This window comes from Astatotilapia calliptera, chromosome 23 (genome assembly GCF_900246225.1).
Source record: "Astatotilapia calliptera chromosome 23, fAstCal1.2, whole genome shotgun sequence".
Classification (NCBI taxonomy): Eukaryota; Metazoa; Chordata; class Actinopteri; order Cichliformes; family Cichlidae; genus Astatotilapia; species Astatotilapia calliptera.
In genome coordinates, this window is record NC_039323.1 from 31180684 (window position 1) to 31199302 (window position 18619).

The 18619-nt window shown below is 40.4% G+C and overlaps 2 protein-coding genes across 4 annotated transcripts; both read right to left on the reverse strand.

The window, feature by feature from the left end:
- Nucleotides 1–3135: 3135 nt before the first annotated feature.
- Nucleotides 3136–8211, reverse strand: timmdc1 (translocase of inner mitochondrial membrane domain containing 1). Of its 2 annotated transcripts, none has more exons than XM_026160038.1 (8): nucleotides 8156–8211; nucleotides 6329–6681; nucleotides 5917–6082; nucleotides 5622–5710; nucleotides 5307–5374; nucleotides 4985–5063; nucleotides 3782–3892; nucleotides 3136–3698 (listed from the first exon to the last, which is right to left on the reverse strand). In XM_026160038.1, the coding sequence occupies exons 2-8, from the start codon at nucleotides 6658–6660 to the stop codon at nucleotides 3548–3550; spliced, it is 996 nt and encodes a 331-aa protein (XP_026015823.1). In that variant the 5' UTR covers nucleotides 6661–6681; nucleotides 8156–8211; the 3' UTR covers nucleotides 3136–3547. The 2 variants fall into 2 exon arrangements, with proteins under 2 accessions (XP_026015823.1, XP_026015822.1); XM_026160037.1 differs by lacking the exon at nucleotides 8156–8211 and adding an exon at nucleotides 7989–8149.
- Nucleotides 8212–8425: 214 nt separating this feature from the next.
- On the reverse strand, nucleotides 8426–15163 carry poglut1 (protein O-glucosyltransferase 1). 2 transcript variants are annotated; one of them, XM_026159558.1, is made up of 11 exons: nucleotides 15023–15163; nucleotides 13849–13939; nucleotides 13515–13658; nucleotides 13263–13398; nucleotides 13039–13160; nucleotides 12490–12549; nucleotides 12244–12343; nucleotides 11994–12052; nucleotides 11459–11626; nucleotides 10401–10457; nucleotides 8426–10307 (listed from the first exon to the last, which is right to left on the reverse strand). In XM_026159558.1, exons 1-11 carry the CDS (start codon nucleotides 15093–15095, stop codon nucleotides 10151–10153), a joined length of 1167 nt encoding a protein of 388 aa, XP_026015343.1. In that variant the 5' UTR covers nucleotides 15096–15163; the 3' UTR covers nucleotides 8426–10150. The 2 variants fall into 2 exon arrangements, with proteins under 2 accessions (XP_026015343.1, XP_026015344.1); XM_026159559.1 differs by lacking the exon at nucleotides 15023–15163 and adding an exon at nucleotides 14850–15013.
- Nucleotides 15164–18619: the final 3456 nt, after the last annotated feature.

The window sequence follows — 18619 nt, forward strand, 5'->3', positions numbered from 1 at the left end:
AAGTCGGCATTTTCAGTGACAATTTCACGTTACAAAACAAATCTGAACGAGTTGCACTTTAACGCACCATTTAAGCAACGCCTATAGTCAGATACAGTTATGAAAGTGCAATATCGAGGGCCCCGGTTTTCACGTGTGTTTCCCCCTACTGATCCCCACGTGCAGTAGCTGGTGTGTGAGGACAGCGCGAGCACCTGGAGTCTGGGCCGTCTTCAAAGTTCAAAAGACAACTTCGTCCAAATGACATCAAACTTCACTGTTTTCACTCCATCTGTCCATTTTATGCCAAAATGTCCATGCAAATAGTGCAGAGAGTCTCACCGGGATGCATAGTGGCATTATACAATAGGACGTCACATCAGGGCTGCTGAGTTTAGCAGACTACAGAGATTCTGTCCCTATACCAAAGCACTATGTTACTTAAGTTTTGCATCTTGATGAGACACCAGCAATGCACAGAGACAGCTGCTCTAACCAAGTAAAGACCCATCTCTCACTTAGACAGCTAAACTGAAGCCATAACCTCTGTTGTGATGACACAGCACTGTCAGATTTCATTTAGTAAAAATGAGAGTCAGGATTTAGTTTCTCTTTAAATCAGAGCCAAGAATTAAATACCTTATAACAATATCCAATTTTAGCTCAAAGACACGGAGACAACTTTGCCAAAAGTGTTACAAATGTATGTGATATGATCCACAAACCTGAACTAAGTGTACACCGTGATTTGTGTGTAACTTTTGAGGGTTAACAAATGAGCGCTCCAGTCCACACACAGACATGCACCTGAACACATTGCGATCATTTGCGCACAACTTTTTAAGTTCATCATTTTCTCTTTGACAAAGGTTCCTGTGAGCGCACGTAACGTCCCTGCTGGTCGCTTACAAAACCTTAAACGTATGCACAAGAATCGTCCAAAAATCTAAGCTACGTTCAAGGCCCAGTGGAAAACGGAGACATCTGGATTTCTATTGTATTTTTTTCTAATAAACAGATGGGTTCATCTCTCCACTAGAAAACACAGATATTATTTTATTCTTTAAATAAGCTGCCGCTACATGCTGGATGTTCATCTGCTGGGAAAAGTCAGTCAATGCTCAGTTCGTTTCTGCTCTGCCCGGTTAGATAAACCCTGGAGACGAAACAGCGGAAGCCAGATGTTCCTTTTTTTTACTGTGACTTGAATGCAGCTTAGTTTTGTGGTTTTGTGTGAGGCTGGCTGGGTCAAAGTTGTGCCAAAACCCCACGTCGGCATGCGACGTGATTTGTGCGTGCCAGGCCATTCGTGCGCATTTATGGTTTGTAAGAGAGCGAGGGGGCGGTTTCACGTCGGTTTAGACATGCGTGTGCACAGGAAGCTTCTTCACAGAGAAAATGATCCGATTTGTGAAGCCGAAATTAAGGCGTTGTGCAGAAACGAGCAGTATTTCTTCAGGTTTGGATGCACGGATTTGATAAATGGTTCTACGTGTGGTCAAGATACATGCAACTGTGAGCCCTCAAAGGTTACACACAAATCACTGTGCACATTTAAAAAGCTTGTTTTGGGCTTGTAGGCATTCAAAACACTTTCTCTCTATGCAAAGATCATCAGGTTTACACTGCAGTGTCAGATAATGTTTTATAAACTGATTCATATCATATCTAACAGCTGCAGAGGTACAGAAGACGAAATATACATTTGTATTTTTTAAAAGCTTCCTTTGTCTGCTGTTGTTTTTAATGGCCTGGTCCTTCTTGGTTTCCAAAGGGATGCTTTGCCTTCTTTACTTTCGTCTCTAAAAGATGCCCCAAAGGTGTTTCACTTGTTTCAAGTCAGGCAACACACCTCTCCAGGTGATAGTTTTTCTTTTGCCTGTATTAGAAACACTCGTGAGTTTTGCCAACATGTTTTGCTTTGTCATCATCTCTTTTCTGGAGGATTCTGGCGACTCGGTCATCTCGTTAGCTTCTGGTATACGTTGAGGCATTCATGCACCATGAATGCCTCAACGTATACTGTCTTTGGTAGGTGGCACCCACCTACCAAAGACACCTCCTTCATGCAGCCTCATAAGATAAACTCCTACCCCCACATCTAATATTCTCCAAATATTCATCAAGTGTCTTTTCATGTTTTATTTATTTTGTTTTTTGGATTCCCATCGCACACAACATGAGTGATCGTGTCACCAACTCTCACAGAAATTTGCAAATCCACTTTTGGCCCTTGTGCTAACTAAGAAACAGTCTTTAGTGTCATTCCTGCACATCTTAGATAGTTCAGCTCAGTTCTTTTCCATGTGGACACACGGTGGACACAACCCATTAACAAATACTGACAACGCTTTGGTGTCCGAGCATTTCACAGGCCAGAAGAAAGTCCCCTGCGTTGCAGTATTCATGCGTTTGTTGCATTGTTTCAGCTGTGGAGCAGTTTTTTAACTTTGAAATACCGCAGTTACTGAAGACACATCTCTGTTGTATTCTGTACTCACTCATGCAAAGCCATCAGCAGAGGGCGCTCAGAGCCCATTTATGAAACATACTTCACTTGCTGTCATTCTATCAACAAATTACTCAGCAATCATTCATATTTTCATTTTCAGAAGTCATGTTACTCTCTCAGAAGAATTAAGAAGCTGATGGGAGGATCCATGGGAGGAAGTGGGTGAATACAGCATGTATTCACTTGTCGATCCATCCCTCAGATGCAGTATAAACCGATAAATGTAAAGGAGCTGCAGCTTCATTGTGGTTATTTGGGATAATTTTATATTTGAATCCAATAAGGTTTTTAATTTGAACAAATATGATGCTAACACTTTCATTCCAGCAGTAAATTAAGTCTGGAAAAGTCAGACTTGCATTGTTACTCCAACCTAAATGGTTAAAAAAAAAAGAAGAGAAATCTATTAACTAGTTTCTCGTTTGAAGCGTTTACCTGAAGCTCTCTGAGCTCTCCACATCACAGACTGCTTCTATTGGCTGTCCATGTGCACGTCAGCAGTCACTGCTGCATCCTGAGCCCCAGCTGTTGCTGTGTCACATCTTTTTTACACCAGGGGCCAAGGCTTTGGTTGACCTAGTTGCTGAAAAGCCCATAAGGCATGGTCAAAAGCAAACTACAGATTACACACAGAGAGAATGAAGTGTTTTGTAGCATGAATTGATATTTATTGGTTTGGAGAGGAGTCTGTTTCTTTCTTTCTTTCATGTGGTTTTAATAAGTTGTACAACCAACAATGCTGACTTTGTGATTTCAACCACGGGACATACTGTGTCAGTCAACTTCAGTATTAAAAGTACACAGAAGCATCACATCAAGTCCACCTTAACCTTTACAACACCAATGTGGACTAAGTGGCACAAATCAGATACTGAATATTTGAAAGTCTTAAAATCCTTTTCCTGTATCCCATGTCACATTTAGGTGAGCTCTTCGTTGGACCTACTTTTCTTGTACAACAGCATCATGAATTCATCTGAATCGGTTTCCATTCAGTAAGAGAACGTTTGTATTTTCCAGATTCCAACAGATAGCAGACAGTGAAGGCAGCCATGCTCACTGTCCACTTGAGTCTTTGACTACATCCTCATTCTGTGGCAGACTGAGCAGTTCCTGGATCCTCTGCATGTCCTTATTGGTTTCCTCCACCTGAGAGCTCACATTCAAGTTGGAAATCAGCTCATCCGTCAACTGCAAACGGGCTGTCCTTTTATTGAAAACACCAGCTCTGATTAACCAAGAAGCATCAGGATAAAATGACACTTTGTATTTATTTGTGATAGATCTTACCATTCTGCAAGCTTGTGCTCATACAGTTCCCTGCGCTCTCTCCTGCGCCTCTCTCGGATCGTCTCTCCAGTCAGGGACTGCAAGGCAATGACCAGAGCACCAACCGGAATCCTGTGTAGAAGTCAGTGTGTATAACTAACTGTGATGCACACCTTTACACTTTTACACAGATCAGTTCATCAGATAGTCTATGTTGTATAACATAAAACATATCAGATGCCAGTTCAATGGAAGCATCGACCCTGTAATAACTTCCTTAAACAGTTTCTACAGCTGCTGCGGCCCAGCTTCTCCAAACCCTCCGCACTTTCCACTCACACCTCTACGACATGAATAAGGAAACCATAATGGTTAAAGATCTGGAGCGTGATGTGCTTTGCAATTAGCTGCCTGCTTTCATGCCGCCCCTTCTGCCCCAGCTACACCTGGCGTAGCCGTGGCTGGAGCCATTTGCCCACATCAAATGCTCCAGGTGGCTGGCCACTGAAGCAGACAGTGAGAGGAAGAGGAGGAGGGAGCAGTGCTAGTGGAGGGCCAACTGGAAGTATGGCTAAGCCATTATGGAGTTGACCACAGGGATGATCCAAACTAGACCCTCCTCTGTTACACCATCAAAGGCAACACACTCAATTTGCAGTTATACAATCTGCATTTAGCTGTGTGCGCTCAGCTGAAAGGACGAGCGAGGCTAAAGTGGGCCAGGCTGTGAAGATGAGACAGAGGATGAAGCACCTCCAAGTCTACATCAGACCACGGTAGAAGGACACAAGAGGCTGGAATAACACCGATGGTATAAAAGGAGAAGGGCAGCTGCTGCCTTGGCCCGTCTCCTTGGTTCAGTACCCAAAACACTGTCCTCTGTGGTACACGAGTCCCTCTGGCACCACGAGCAGATTTGGAAGGGAGTGGGGAGGAGGAGGGGGGAGGTTCAGCTGGGTGACAGAGGGTTGCTGGGAGGGGCGCAGCTGGCTGCCAGAGTGCTCACTGACTTCGAGCACACAGGCATGAATGTAAATACACACACACATACACGAGAAGGCATGCATGCATGTCAAAAAGTAAATACACAGCATCTGATAATAGAAGTCAGCTCAGTACTGAGGACTGAGCATGTTCTATTACATCAGATGGAAAAAAAAGTTTAACATGCACTGTTGGGACTGGAAGTCAAAGAATTCTTGTAGAAGCAGAAGCCAGCCTTACCCCAGCACTGCTCCGATCACCGAGCCCGCTACCAGCCCTCTCAGGCCCAGGTTCAGTCTGAAAAGGCCTACAGTCACAGCTGCTCACATACAGAGTTTCATCATTTCAATGTGCAGGAATTTGTACTGGACATGTTGAAAGAACACTTTTATTGTCAAGCAATAATTAAACATAGATTCTGGGTGTAACTGAACAGACGTGTCACATTTTAATATCATCACATACGGTCCTATTTTAGTGGGCATTTATTATAGAAATAACTGAAAACAATCACAGTTGGAACTACAACCTGCAGGCGCCCTGATCAGATCACGTGACTCACCTCCAGCTGCAACATACTGGCTGACTGCGTCTTTGTCTTGGTACACGGAGAGTCCCGTGCTCACAGAACTACACAGGGAGAGGAAACACACACGATGTTGAGTCAGTGAGGCCAAAACAAACTGACCGAGGTATGCTAGCAATGTTAAAGCACTCGCATCCAATAAACATCTGCACATTGTTTATGTGACATTCAGCATTCTGTGCATTCTCCTGTTATTAATACTCCAGATCCACAAGCTGATTTGACCCCTTGTAAAAGTAACACTACACACACTTTCCTCACATGCTCCACCTGTTTTTTGTTTTTGTTTACCTGAACAAGGTAACTATCACAGCCACTCTCCAGCTCCATCTCCATCCATATCTTATAAACCCCCGGATAGCTGCATTGTGTGCTGAGCGCTGACAGACAGAACAGGCACAGACAGACTTTTACTTTTATTTGCAGCATTATTCTCAATGCTCCACTTCAGACCCCATAAATAATAATTCAATTAAATAAGAAACTATGACATCACAATATTAAAGCTGAACACAGACATCATTCATGGAACATTTGCACCCAAAACCACAGCAGATATGGTTTTAAAGGCACAGATTTCACTTACCACTGCGTCCACACGATTAGTGTATAATTCTGCCTGGCTGACTTGGATATATCTCTCCCTGGCGTGGCGAGCTGCTGGCAAGCCCCCATAGACAAAGCCTGCAAGTGCACCGAGAGCACTGCTGTTTACAACATTGGTGATCTCCTCTGGGTATTTCTGAGTCACACTAAACAGGGACGAGAATTTTCCTTGTAAGTTTAAAGCCAGTAATGAGTGAACTTGTTACATTAGAAGCCATTAGAGCAAAAAGCCATTGAAAACTAAAGGATGCTGCAAGTTTAGTTAAATAATCTTAACTCATCAACTACATGATTCACGATGAATTCGACACCACAGTGTCTACATATACACAAAGACCTTTTCAAAAACACCAAGACACAAACAAGTGAAACAATGTAACAATAAAACTAACTCTCTGTCAAAGAGATCTTTGATGCGCTCCCATCCCGTGCTCGGGAATTCTGGCTTCCCGATGTTTTTCGGGAGGCTGCTGGACGAAGGGATAGCTACAGGAGCAGTACTGGTGAAGGAAGAGGATGATGAGGAGGAGGAAGAGGGCATCTGTGCAGGCTGGGCAGCAGCCACATCAGCTGCGTGAACCCTGGGGAGCAGAAAGCAGAAGAAAGGAGGCCTGGCACGCTGGATGAAGCCCTGCAGTTGGCCGGTGCTCAGCGTGCCCTGAGGGGCTGAATCTGCCAGTCGTCTCTGCAGGGCAACGCTTGTCCTGCGTGGCTCTGGATGCATCACGCTTCAGCTGCTGATGTGCTGCAACAGGGAGAAACACATGGTCACGGGCTGAGACGCCACACTCGCCGCCTCAGCTCAAGCTCCATCCTCAAAACCAAGAGCCTCGAGGCGAATGAAGGCCTGGCAGTGCTGCACAGGCTGTTTGACTAAGCAGCTGTTGAATTCTACAGTCCTATCAACAGAAACTGGGAAAATAGGACTTTTTCCTCCCCCAACTGTAAAATACACTATTGATCTCTCAGAGCACAAAACCTCAGATCTGCTAATCAGGATGTGTCAACTGCTCCGGGGTCAAAGGTAAAAATAAAAGGTCACAGTGACCTTATTCTGCCTGAGATGTTTTTAACCAGAGCACAAACAGTAAATATACAAGGAAATATTCACATTTATTGAACCATCCACAGTAGAAGAAATAAGATTATGAGTCTGAGTCTGTTTGCACCAAGGCGCGAAACAATCAAGCTGTATTTGAGAGGAAACAATACTATTTTACAATTTTGTTTATCTAAACAATTTGAATGAACCTAACCCTGTATTTTCACTCCTGCTGTAAGACTATGGAGTGGCCACTCAATGACACAAACTCTGATGGCAGCAACTCAGTGCATTCAGGCATGTGGATCCTGACCTGCTGAAGTTCGAACTCAGCATCATAATGGGGAGAAAAGGGTGGTGTGAGTGTTTTAGAAACTGCTGATCTACTGGGATTAGAAAGGTAGATTCCTCTGTTGTGTCAATATGGACCAAAGTTGTTTCCAGCACCTTTGTGAGTCAATGTCACAAAGAATTGAGGTAGTTTTAAAGGCAAAGTGGGTCCAACACAGTTCTAGCTGTTGTATCCCCTCAGTAGGGAGAAAAATGGCTTTGGTGATTGATTTGATTGTGTTGTTTTAACCCAACAAGGCAGAATATTTTTAATAGCATTTAGGCTGTGTTCATCTGAAATGGGTGTTTGTTTATGCAGAACCTTATACTGAGGACTATTTGGATTATTTCTGGCGAGATTTTATTAATAACAATTAATATATTTTTTTTTAAAGCCAGTGTGCTGGTGGATAAGTGATGCCACATAACGCTGTCTCTTCATACAGTGCTCCTGTCAGGTCAAACTGTGCATGTGCTGTTGCTCAGGCTAACACAGCAGCAGCACGTTATTTATGACAAACAGCACAGTTTTACGTAACAGCTCCCAAAACGCGACACCGGTTTTCATTACGGTCGGTTTTATGCTCCTCGTTTGTTCAAACACTGGTGTGCAACAACCCCTCGTATGGTTAGCATGCTGTTAGCCTCTGACACATCACAGCAGGTGCAAAACAACTTACTTGAATCCCTCTGAAATGAACCGCTTGTTTTTACAAAGACGTGCCGTTCCGATTAATGTACGAAAATACAGATATTTGTTTTTCATAATGCCCTTCAGAAGAGCGCTTTACTATAGTTCCCACATAGTCCACCGGCGTCCAAACCTTTCACCCCGGCCAAGACTTACAGCTGAAAGACTTGAAAATAGCGCCGCCTATCGCTGGAGGACTAACACAGTTGCTGTTACCGTTGCTGACACAACCGGGTGGTTTAAGTTTATGATGGGTTATTATTATATAGTTATTTAGTTAAGGGGTAAAACTTTAACTAAATACAGCGGGCACACGTGAATATTATATATACATACATACATACATGTACAGCAAGAGACAAAAACAAAGACAAAAGCGTGACAAAGACAGTGTTAAAAAGTTTTAACCAGTTTATTGAGATAAAAACAAACACTATGACCAGACACATCTCAGCTTCTTTTTTTCCTCAAATAACCGAATACTACAACATATTCAACATGATCATGTATCAGTTACATCATCTATAATGTCTTGATTTCAAGGCAGCTTTATCAGAAATGGTAAACAAAGTGGTTACTCTGAATATTATTGCTCACTGCTGGCACTTTGTGTAAAAGAAAGTGTCCTTCTATCTATGTTCTAAAATCGATGGCGGTGAAATGTAGACTGATATAGCTAATGATTTGCATTATCATGAAACTTAGTAAAAGTCTAGAGTTTTTCCAGTTGCCCAGTAGAGGGCAGTGTAACAAAACTTATCTTTAGCAAAGCTTTGCAATCAACTTCACTGGTGGCAAAGAAGAAACTCTACTACCACATGATCCTCAGACGTTCATCTTACCAGTTTTAGCCACTACTTTAATGTCTGGTAGGTGGACTACACATTATTTTCTGTACTAAACTGTACTAAACATAGATTCATTTAATATCAAACTATTTGTTGTTCATTAAATTGTTCCAACATGGTAAACCTGGTATCCTTAACTACCACTTGATAATTACACATCTTTTGTAAATATCTGAACACCTGTCGTCCATTTCCATTACAGCTTTCAATGACTTAAAGACAGGAATGCATTATATTTCCATTATGATCCTTTCCTGGAGAATTAAAGTTTTAGTTTCAATAAAAACAACTGTCAGACCAATCTAGGAGCCCATCAGTAGGAGTAATTGCTCTTTTGCTCTCTACATGGACAAGTTACCTGCATGCAACCAAAGCTTGCTCAAAAACCCAGATCTACAACTGGACAACAAAACACAAACCAGAAAGCTTCTAGTACCAAAATTCTTGCCTCTCGCCTACAGAGTCTAAATATTCACATGTAATCTAGTTATAAAAGTTACTCCCAAACTGATATCCACCAACAATCCCTTGGATTTTCCTTTACATATACCCTTTACATTATGATTTCCACTAACCTTGATAATGTCACTATAATATAATCAAAATAACAATCACAGCTATAACTTTTTGACAAATAAAAATAAACTGATGTATAAAATAATGGATTGCCTCTTTAGTGGCTTAAAACATGCGTTATAGTTACGCACTTGTGCTGGTTAGATGGATAACAGGCGCAAAAACAGTCGTCACATCTGGAAGTACTGAACTCATCAAACCAGAGTGATCAGTAAGGACTTTGGCACATAAGCCCCCTAGTGGCACCTGAAGATTCTTGCATTGCATTCTTGTGAAAGAATCTTTCACAAGAATGCATTGATTGAGGGATCCTTAGTGTAATCTTGCAAATGCTGGCTCTTTTAGAGAGACGTGTCAGTCACGTGATCTGATGGAGGAATATACACCACAGAGAAACAGTGTGCACACTTTCCCCCTCTTTCAAAAGATACTAATAGAATCTTGTGGGCACAGATTAATTACTGGCAGCATCTACAGTCAGCTGCTTGTACAGCTGTGTAATCTAAGCCCACTAACTGGTGGACATGTGGGTCATTGTGTGGTCCACACTGGTCTCAAACACTGTAATAAACACAAATATATGAAGACAGCGTTAAAGCGTCAGACTTCAGATCAGTTAATAAAAACAGAATACTAACAACATGACACAGTGCTGCTTGAAAAGAAACCGTACGCCCTGGTTCAGTTACAGTCAGAATCTTCACAGTCTGGTCCCACACAGTCTGTCTTACAGCTCTGTTTTGCTGGCTCGGTGGACTATCTGGTTGTAGCTGTTCTTTCTTTGGGGTTTGTAGGTGAGAAGCTGGCTGAACATGGTCAGAAGTCTTTCCCAGTAGCAGGAAACATCTTCCATTTGCAGGTGGTTGAGGATGAATTCCTTCCCCCTGTAGAGAGGTTGGGAAGCAGAAAAGTCACGTGATGCTGGGAGAAGGTTATCGCAGCTACTCCTGCTCAATCATGAAGTTCTGATCTCTCACCTTGTAGCCATTTCCTGCGCGATGGCATCGTTCTCTTTAACAAACTGGAGCAGCTCCCTGAGGACACAGAGTGCAGACACATTTATATTTGCAAATTCTTCCTTACTTGGCAAATAGTACTCCTGGGCGTGCATAGAATAGAGATATTTCAAAATAAAACATGAAATAAAATAACAAATAGAGTTTGAGAGCTCACTTTAAAATCCCCATCCAGCCTTCTTGTCAAGCTCTCTGGTTTGCTACAAGCTATTAGTTGTTTCACCAGCTTGTTGGCATTTATCCAAACGCTTTGGCTTGAAATATACAGTCAGCGTATCGCTATATGTTCACGGATGCAATTAAAATGTGTAAATTTGCACATTTACCTATATAACAAATTATTATTGTGTGTCATCAGGTTTAAATTGTCAAAGCTGGTTGTAAATACGTTCCTTTGTTCTATAAAAGGAATATAAAAGGCCTCACATTTTTAAATTGGACAACAGACAGAAGGCTACACACACACTGTATAAAGACTCTTTTTTTCCTCCATCCACGAACACAAGCTGCCATCTTCTTTTCTAAACCAAAGGGACGTCTTAACAAATACATTTAAACAACAAAACTAACGATGCACACACAGACTTCATCCACACGTCTGAGGACTAGAGATGTCACGATACCACTTTTTTATGTCCGATACCGATATCATAAATTTGGATATCTGCCGATATGAATCCGATATAGTGTATTTTTAATCAATAAAACTGTTTTTTTAATATCTTGCTGCATTTTGTATAAGTTCATACTGAAGTTTAAAAAAAAACAAAAAAACACTAAAGCTATACCACAGCCACAGCCGCTCTATCACGTGACGCATACTGCTCGACGTGCTAAGGTTATGAGCTGAGTTACGCCGTGTTGCAAGTTTTGTGAGGTGCTTTCGTGATATTTAATGGATCGGATTACATTTTTTATTTCTCTCCGATATCCGATCCAGTAATTTAGGTCAGTATCAGACCGATACTGATAGTAATATCGGATCAGTCCATCTCTACTGAGGACACAAGCTGACCTACCTGAGATCCGACAGATCCTGCCTGACTGGGATGTAGTGGACCCAGGGCTTGAGCTGAGGGTAAAAGAATTCCTGCCATTCGTCTCCCACGTGAAACACCAAGGAGCCGCACAGGAAGAGATGTTTGAAGCGAAAACTTGCTGCCACACCACGGAAGTTGAACAAATACCTGCAGGAGATTGGAAAGAAGTCATCCGTTAGACTGCATGGCACAACAAAGCTGCTGTAAACTCAGCTATAAGACATGTCTTTATAAATGCTACTTTTGGCTGTTCTCATGCCACGAGGGTGTCGCCACAGCACCTGCAGCTCAATCCTTCTGTTTGCAATAAGCAGCCAATCAGAAGGAAGGTGGTTTAAAGAATTGGAGCTAAAAAGCCTTGTTTCAGACAGGTCTGCCTTTCATTTTATCCTCTAAGGCCCAGGATTTCAGGAGGATCATTCTGATTTGTAGATCACACAGAGCTGGGAAAGAGTATAATGGTTCCTCTTTAAATATGAATGAAATACAGGCAAAGTCAAGAGAATGAGCTCACTTGTATTTGCAGTGATCTACCAGGGGAATTTCCTTGGCAGGGGGTCTCCCAAGAGTATCCTAAAACGCAGCAAATACAAAAAAAGTCATTTAAAGTCAGTCTGATGGATTCCACTGTAAAAGTGACTAATATGTCCTATAACAATGAAATGATCGTATATAAGCAGGATCAATTTAAAAAGAATCTTACTGATTTCAGATTATTGCAAAAGTCTGTGAGCTCAGTGTGGTGTGGTGTCAGTGTGATTGACCTTCTCAGACTTCCAGGCTTGGTTCTTTGTATATTCTGCATCTACCAGCTCTGGAGCTTCTCTGGACAGAAGGATGAGAGGGTCGCGCTCAGGGCTGGTTCTACCAAAGAAAGAGCACAGTCCAGAAGACATGATTTAGGGTCCTACAGCTAGCTACACATATGATGTAAATGTATATGAAAAGAAAAAGAATAAAAAGAATTTCCATAGAGAGTTACACAAAGTGAACATCTTCACAACACTGACCTGGAACCTCTGAAAAATCCTTTAGACTCTTTCTTCTTCCATGGCCACTGTGCTGCAGAGCTAAAACACAACACATTATTAGCAGTAGTACTATTAGAAATGTTGTACGTTAAAATCAACATTTTTTATTTAATATAGAAAAGAGTGAAGATATTCTTTTAATAAGGATATGAAAAGGGACCACCTAAATGAATTCAAAGTATGGAGAACAACAGGAACAGCTCATGATCTGAGCCATACCACATCATTGTCAAACACGGTGGGAACATTGTGATGTCATCAGTATGGCTACCAGTGGAACACCAGTGTTCATTGATGGGACTGCTGACAGAAGCAGCAGGATTCCTCCAAATGCTGGAATATTATTATATTTAAGATTATGGTAGTTTGTCCAATTCACTTTGAGCTTCAAAAAATGCAGGACTGTGTATAAAAGTGACCGCAATTTCTAAATTACATTTCTAATTTCTTCAGTGCACATAATTGGACAATGGTCCAAACTGTATGTTCACTAGTCAGCTCCTCCCCTCACTAAAGTGCAAACCTTACTTTTTAAGGTCATCCCTCATCAGATCCCATCTTCCCAGTCCGGTGGGGTAAATGGGCCACACAGCAGGTCCGCCTTCCCAAAATGTCCATGCTGGGTACATGATGTCGTTGTAGTCTGAGGTCTACTTAAAAAACAAACATCCACATTTCAAGAACACTTACTGCACTTAATAATAGTAATAACACATCCATGTGTACCTCAAAAACACTGCCCACATTCTGACCTTACTGAAAGAGAAGACTGGCAGGGTTGGCTGCACCCAGTGGGGGACTTGAGGGTAGTCTCTCACATTTACAACCATCTCTAAGTCAGGCAGCTTGTCAATCACCTCCAGTATGAAGTGCTCCACCCCACTGCACCTGAAAACAGGGAAGTGGCCCACATCATGTCATCGATACAACTACCTGATGTTCAGACAAGTAACAATGACTTGTATCTGATCAATTTCTAAAAATCACACCAGGTCCTGCTTTACCTAGCAGGGAACATGCAGTTTTGCTCCCTGTACAGCTTGTGTCCAATGATCTGGTAGTGGGTTCCCACTCCTCTCTGAACCGTAGCAGCCATGACATCCTGTGAAATCCCCCCTTTAAAGGTCTGCAAGTCATGCTGTAGGACACTGAGACAGACGGCAAAGTTCATATTATGCTTTAACTTACACAATGGGAATGAAGCAGTAAACATGCATGTGATCAGTATGTCAGATACTATACGTAGATCTGACACTTATTTCATAATAAAGAGGTTTCTAACAGAATGATCTTTTGCCTGGATTCAGTTCATATGCAAGAAAGATAAAGTGCACCAACCTTAGGTGGCAGCTACAGTTGACAGGTTCACATGGAGTGTACCCTTTAACAGTATCCGATATCCTTTCTTTAACTTTCTTCCACTGGTTGCCTGAAACATCACATATAAATGGAGATTTTGCTATTTTGTATCACATTTAATAGAGTCAAAATCATTCAGTAGGTCACAAAAGAGCCCAGCATCTAAAAAGAACTGCAGGCCTCACTTGACTCAGTTAAAGTCAGTGTTCTTGATTCAACGGGAAGAAAGCGAGTGGGCAGAAATGGCTCATTGCTGTAATTGATGGAACCATAAATTCTGCTCTCTACCAAAAGATCCTGAGTGACAATGTCTGGCTGAAGCACACCTATGCAGCAGGACAATGATCCAGTACACACCAGGAAGCAGGAAGTGTTGTTTGCCAGTCTGCCAACAAAGGAAATATTTAGGGAAGAACAGACGTGTTATTTTTAATGTATTGTATCTAACCAGATTCGCAGCTGCCTGTATGCCCTTTTTGTTTTCAGTCCCTTTTACTAATAACAGTTCAGATGTTCATTATTAATTTTAAAAAAATCTACAACACAGATGTGTGTGATATTAAATTTGAAGAAACTTTGAAATATGAGTGGACACCTCGATTGTGCTGTTAAAGTTTGTAGCATATTACAATCTTAGGCTTTATAAGGGCTTTACAAGGGCTTTATAAGGGGCTGAGAGCTTACTTTTGAGCTTCCCTTTGCTTAAGCCAGAGCATTTGCGCAATCCGTTAAGAGTCAACACACGTCGATGGAGTCTAAAGAACAAGGGAAAACCTACACGCGCGGCTGTTTCGCAGTTTGCAAGTCTCTAATTTACATAGAATCAATGTATTTGTGTAGGTTAGGTTTTTTAGAGCAAGCAGACCATACAGGTTAACAGCACTTCAAGTAACTCCTGCACGAAAACACTCTGTCATGTAATGGCTCGACTATAAATTATCGTACTGAATGTGAGTGTGAGAGAAAGAGCAAACTCTTACCCATCATTCATACCAACCTAAAAGTTAGCTGCTGGGCTAGTTAGCTAACACCGGTGAATTGATGGTTGCCTATAGCACCAGAAGTCATCTTAAAGAGCGACGGACAAATAAAAGCTCACTAGTTCTTTTTTTATAACAAATTCAAAAGGCGTAGGTGTTTAAAAATAGATTACCTGAAGCACCGGCCAAACACGCGTGAAAAACTTGCACTACTATTAAAATCCTCCACAACCAAAACCACTCCATTTCCCCTCTATCCTCCAGCTTTGTCTGACGAGGAGAATCTGCGCCGTTGTTATCTGCGGTCCGCTACTTCTGGCTGGGTTACAGTCATTACGGTAATGCTCGCAGTGAAATTCATTTGTTCGTTACCGTAAAGCTTAAAACACTGAGGGATTGTACTGGTGTCAAGCCAGCCTCCAATTCGAGACTTGCAGTCAAGCCAGCCTCCAGTTTGTTTTACGTTCCCTGTGTATTCAAAGTATTACGGGAATGGATGTGGAAACCGGATTTCAAAATAAAAGCCAACTTCGAGTGAATTAACAGATATGTTAAGAACATAATAACATATAATTTAGGCTTTTTTTTTTACAAACTCTAATGTTAGATCTATATGACACAGCCTTGTACCCTAATTGTGCCCTGTCACTATCAAGGCCATCTTATTTTGGATTTCAAAGTAAAAGCCCTGTGAATCTTCATTTTTGAACTACTCTTTCAATGACTTAATAATGCTCTTAAAAGCAAAAGTCGTATTTCCAAATACTATTTTAACTTTATATCAACACTTTCCAACCACAGTCTTTTTACAGTGATACCATATCAATATCAAGTCATTCTGATTATGCCTTCCAAAATAAAAGCCTTTTTAAATTGTCCATAATTGACCTAACTTTCAGTGATTTCAAAATGTTTTAAAATGGAAATTTCCTGTTTCCACAGGGTAATTCCACTCCAGATCAACAGTATACAACCTCACGATGTTACCATATCAATATCAAAACATTCTGATATTGCTTTAAAAAATAAAAGCATTTTCAAACTGCCCATATCTGAGTTGCTCCTGGAACAATTTCAAAATGCTCTAAAATGGCACATTCCTGTTTCCACAGGGTAATTCCACTTTAGATCAACAGTATACAGCCCCACAGTGATACCATATCAATATCAAGTCATTCTGATTTTGCTCTCAAAAATAAAAGCCTTTTCAAATTGTCCATAATTGACCTAACTTTCAGTGATTTCAAAATGCTCTAAAATGGAAAATTCCTGTTTCCACAGGGTAATTCCACCTTAGATCAACAGTATACAGCCCCACAGTGATACCATATCAATATCAAGTCATTCTGATTATGCCTTCCAAAATAAAAGACTTTATAAATTGTCCATAATTGACCTAACTTTCAGTGATTTCAAAATGCTCTAAAATGGAAATTTCGTGTTTCCACAGGATAATTCCACTCCAGATCAACAGTATACAGCCCCACAGTGATACCATATTAATATCAAGTCATTCTGATTATGCCTTCCAAAATAAAAGACTTTTCAAATTGCCAAGATACGACCTACTCTTTTAAAGATTTCAAAATGCTCTAAAAGTGAAAATTGCTGTTTCCACAGGATAATTTCACTTTAGGTCAACAGTATACAACCTCACGATGTTACCATATCAATATCAAGTAATTCTGATTATGCCTTCCAAAATAATGGCCTGTTGAAAATGCCCATAATTTACCTAACTTTCAGTGATTTCAGAATGCTCTAAAAAGGAAGATTTCAGTTTCCACAGGGTAATTCCACTTTAGATCAACAGTATACAACCTCACGATGTTACCACATCAATATCAAGTCATTCTGATTTTGCTTTCAAAAATAAAAGCATTTTCAAAATGCCCATATCTGACTTGATCCTGGAACAATTTCAAAATGCTCTAAAATGGAAAATTCCTGTTTCCACAGGGTAATTCCACCTTAGATCAACAGTATACAGCCCCACAGTGATACCATATCAATATCAAGTCATTCTGATTATGCCTTCCAAAATAAAAGACTTTTTAAATTGTCCATAATTGACCTAACTTTCAGTGATTTCAAAATGCTCTAAAATGGAAATTTCCTGTTTCCACAGGGTAATTCCACTTTAGATCAACAGTATACAGCCCCACAGTGATACCATATTAATATCAAGTCATTCTGATTATGCCTTCCAAAGTAAAAGCCTTTTCAAATTGTCCACAATTGACCTAACTTTCAGTGATTTCAAAATGCTCTAAAATGGAAATTTCGTGTTTCCACAGGATAATTCCACTCCAGATCAACAGTATACAGCCCCACAGTGATACCATATTAATATCAAGTCATTCTGATTATGCCTTCCAAAATAAAAGACTTTTCAAATTGCCAAGATACGACCTACTCTTTTAAAGATTTCAAAATGCTCTAAAAGTGAAAATTGCTGTTTCCACAGGATAATTTCACTTTAGGTCAACAGTATACAACCTCACGATGTTACCATATCAATTTCAAGTAATTCTGATTATGCCTTCCAAAATAATGGCCTGTTGAAAATGCCCATAATTTACCTAACTTTCAGTGATTTCAGAATGCTCTAAAAAGGAAGATTTCAGTTTCCACAGGGTAATTCCACTTTAGATCAACAGTATACAACCTCACGATGTTACCATGTCAATTTCAAGTCAGTCTGATTTTTCTTTTCAAAAGAAAAGCTTTTTCAATTTGCCCATATATGACTTACTCTTGGAGCGAATTCAAAATGCTCTAAGATGGAAAATTGCTGTTTCCACAGCATAATTCCACTTTAGATCAATAGTATCCAACCCCACAGTGATACCATATCAATATCAAATCAGTCTGATGTTGCCTTCCAAAATAAAAGACTTTTCAAATTGCCGATATACGACCTACTCTTTTAAAGAATTCAGAACGCTCTAAAATGAAACTTGCTCTTTCCACAGGATGAATCCATGTTAGATCAAAAGTGTACATCCACACCATGGTACTACTTCAATTTCAAGTCATTCTGATTTTGCCTTCCAAAATAATGGCCTGTTGAAAATGCCAATAACTTACCTAACTTTCAGTGATTTCGGAATGCTCTAAAAAGGAAATTTTCTGTTTCCACAGAATACTTTCACTTTAAATCAACAGTATACAACCCCACAGAGATACGATGTTAAGATCAAGTCACTCTGATTTTGCCTTCCAAAATAAAAGTATTTTCAAATTGCCCGTAGACGACCTACTCGTTTAACGATTTCAAAATGCTCTTAAATTGAAAGATGCTGTTTCCACAGGATAATTCCACTTTAGATCAACAGTATCCAACCCGACAGTAAAACCATGTAAATTTCATGTTGGTCTGATTTCACCTTTCAAATTAATGGCCCGTCGAATTTGTCCATATGTGATATACTCTTTCAATTATTTCAGAATGTTTTAAAAATGAAAATTGCTGTTTCAACACATATTGGGTTTTCATTTTGAAAAGCAAAATCAGACTCAATTGATTATGACAGAATTGAATCATAAAGATGATGTAAAAGGAAGCTGAAATTGCCACTAGGTTGTAATTGATAGTATGTTTATATTTTAAGTCTGTGGAAAGATGTCATTCTAAATAAAGAAGTTACAAAACAGCTTGCAAACCAACCATGACATCTTTCCACAGACTTAAAATATAAACGTACTATCAATTACAACCTAGTGGCAATTTCAGCTTCCTTTTACATCATCTTTATGATTCAATTCTG

What these genes read in the sequence shown, in the direction of transcription:
- timmdc1 (XM_026160038.1), bottom strand. Translation starts at nt 6,660, where the DNA reads ATGCATCCAGAGCCACGCAGGACAAGCGTTGCCCTGCAGAGACGACTG. An exon ending in CTAATCGTGTGGACGCAGTG is followed by an intron (nt 5,711 to 5,916) that starts GTAAGTGAAATC and finishes TCTGTCTGTCAG; the next exon opens with CGCTCAGCACACAATGCAGC. An exon ending in GAGCACAAGCTTGCAGAATG is followed by an intron (nt 3,699 to 3,781) that starts GTAAGATCTATC and finishes TTTCAATAAAAG; the next exon opens with GACAGCCCGTTTGCAGTTGA.
- poglut1 (XM_026159558.1), bottom strand. Translation starts at nt 15,095, where the DNA reads ATGGAGTGGTTTTGGTTGTGGAGGATTTTAATAGTAGTGCAAGTTTTT. An exon ending in GTGTTTGGCCGGTGCTTCAG is followed by an intron (nt 13,940 to 15,022) that starts GTAATCTATTTT and finishes GTGATGTTTCAG; the next exon opens with GCAACCAGTGGAAGAAAGTT. An exon ending in ATGAGGGATGACCTTAAAAA is followed by an intron (nt 12,550 to 13,038) that starts GTAAGGTTTGCA and finishes GTTGTGTTTTAG; the next exon opens with CTCTGCAGCACAGTGGCCAT.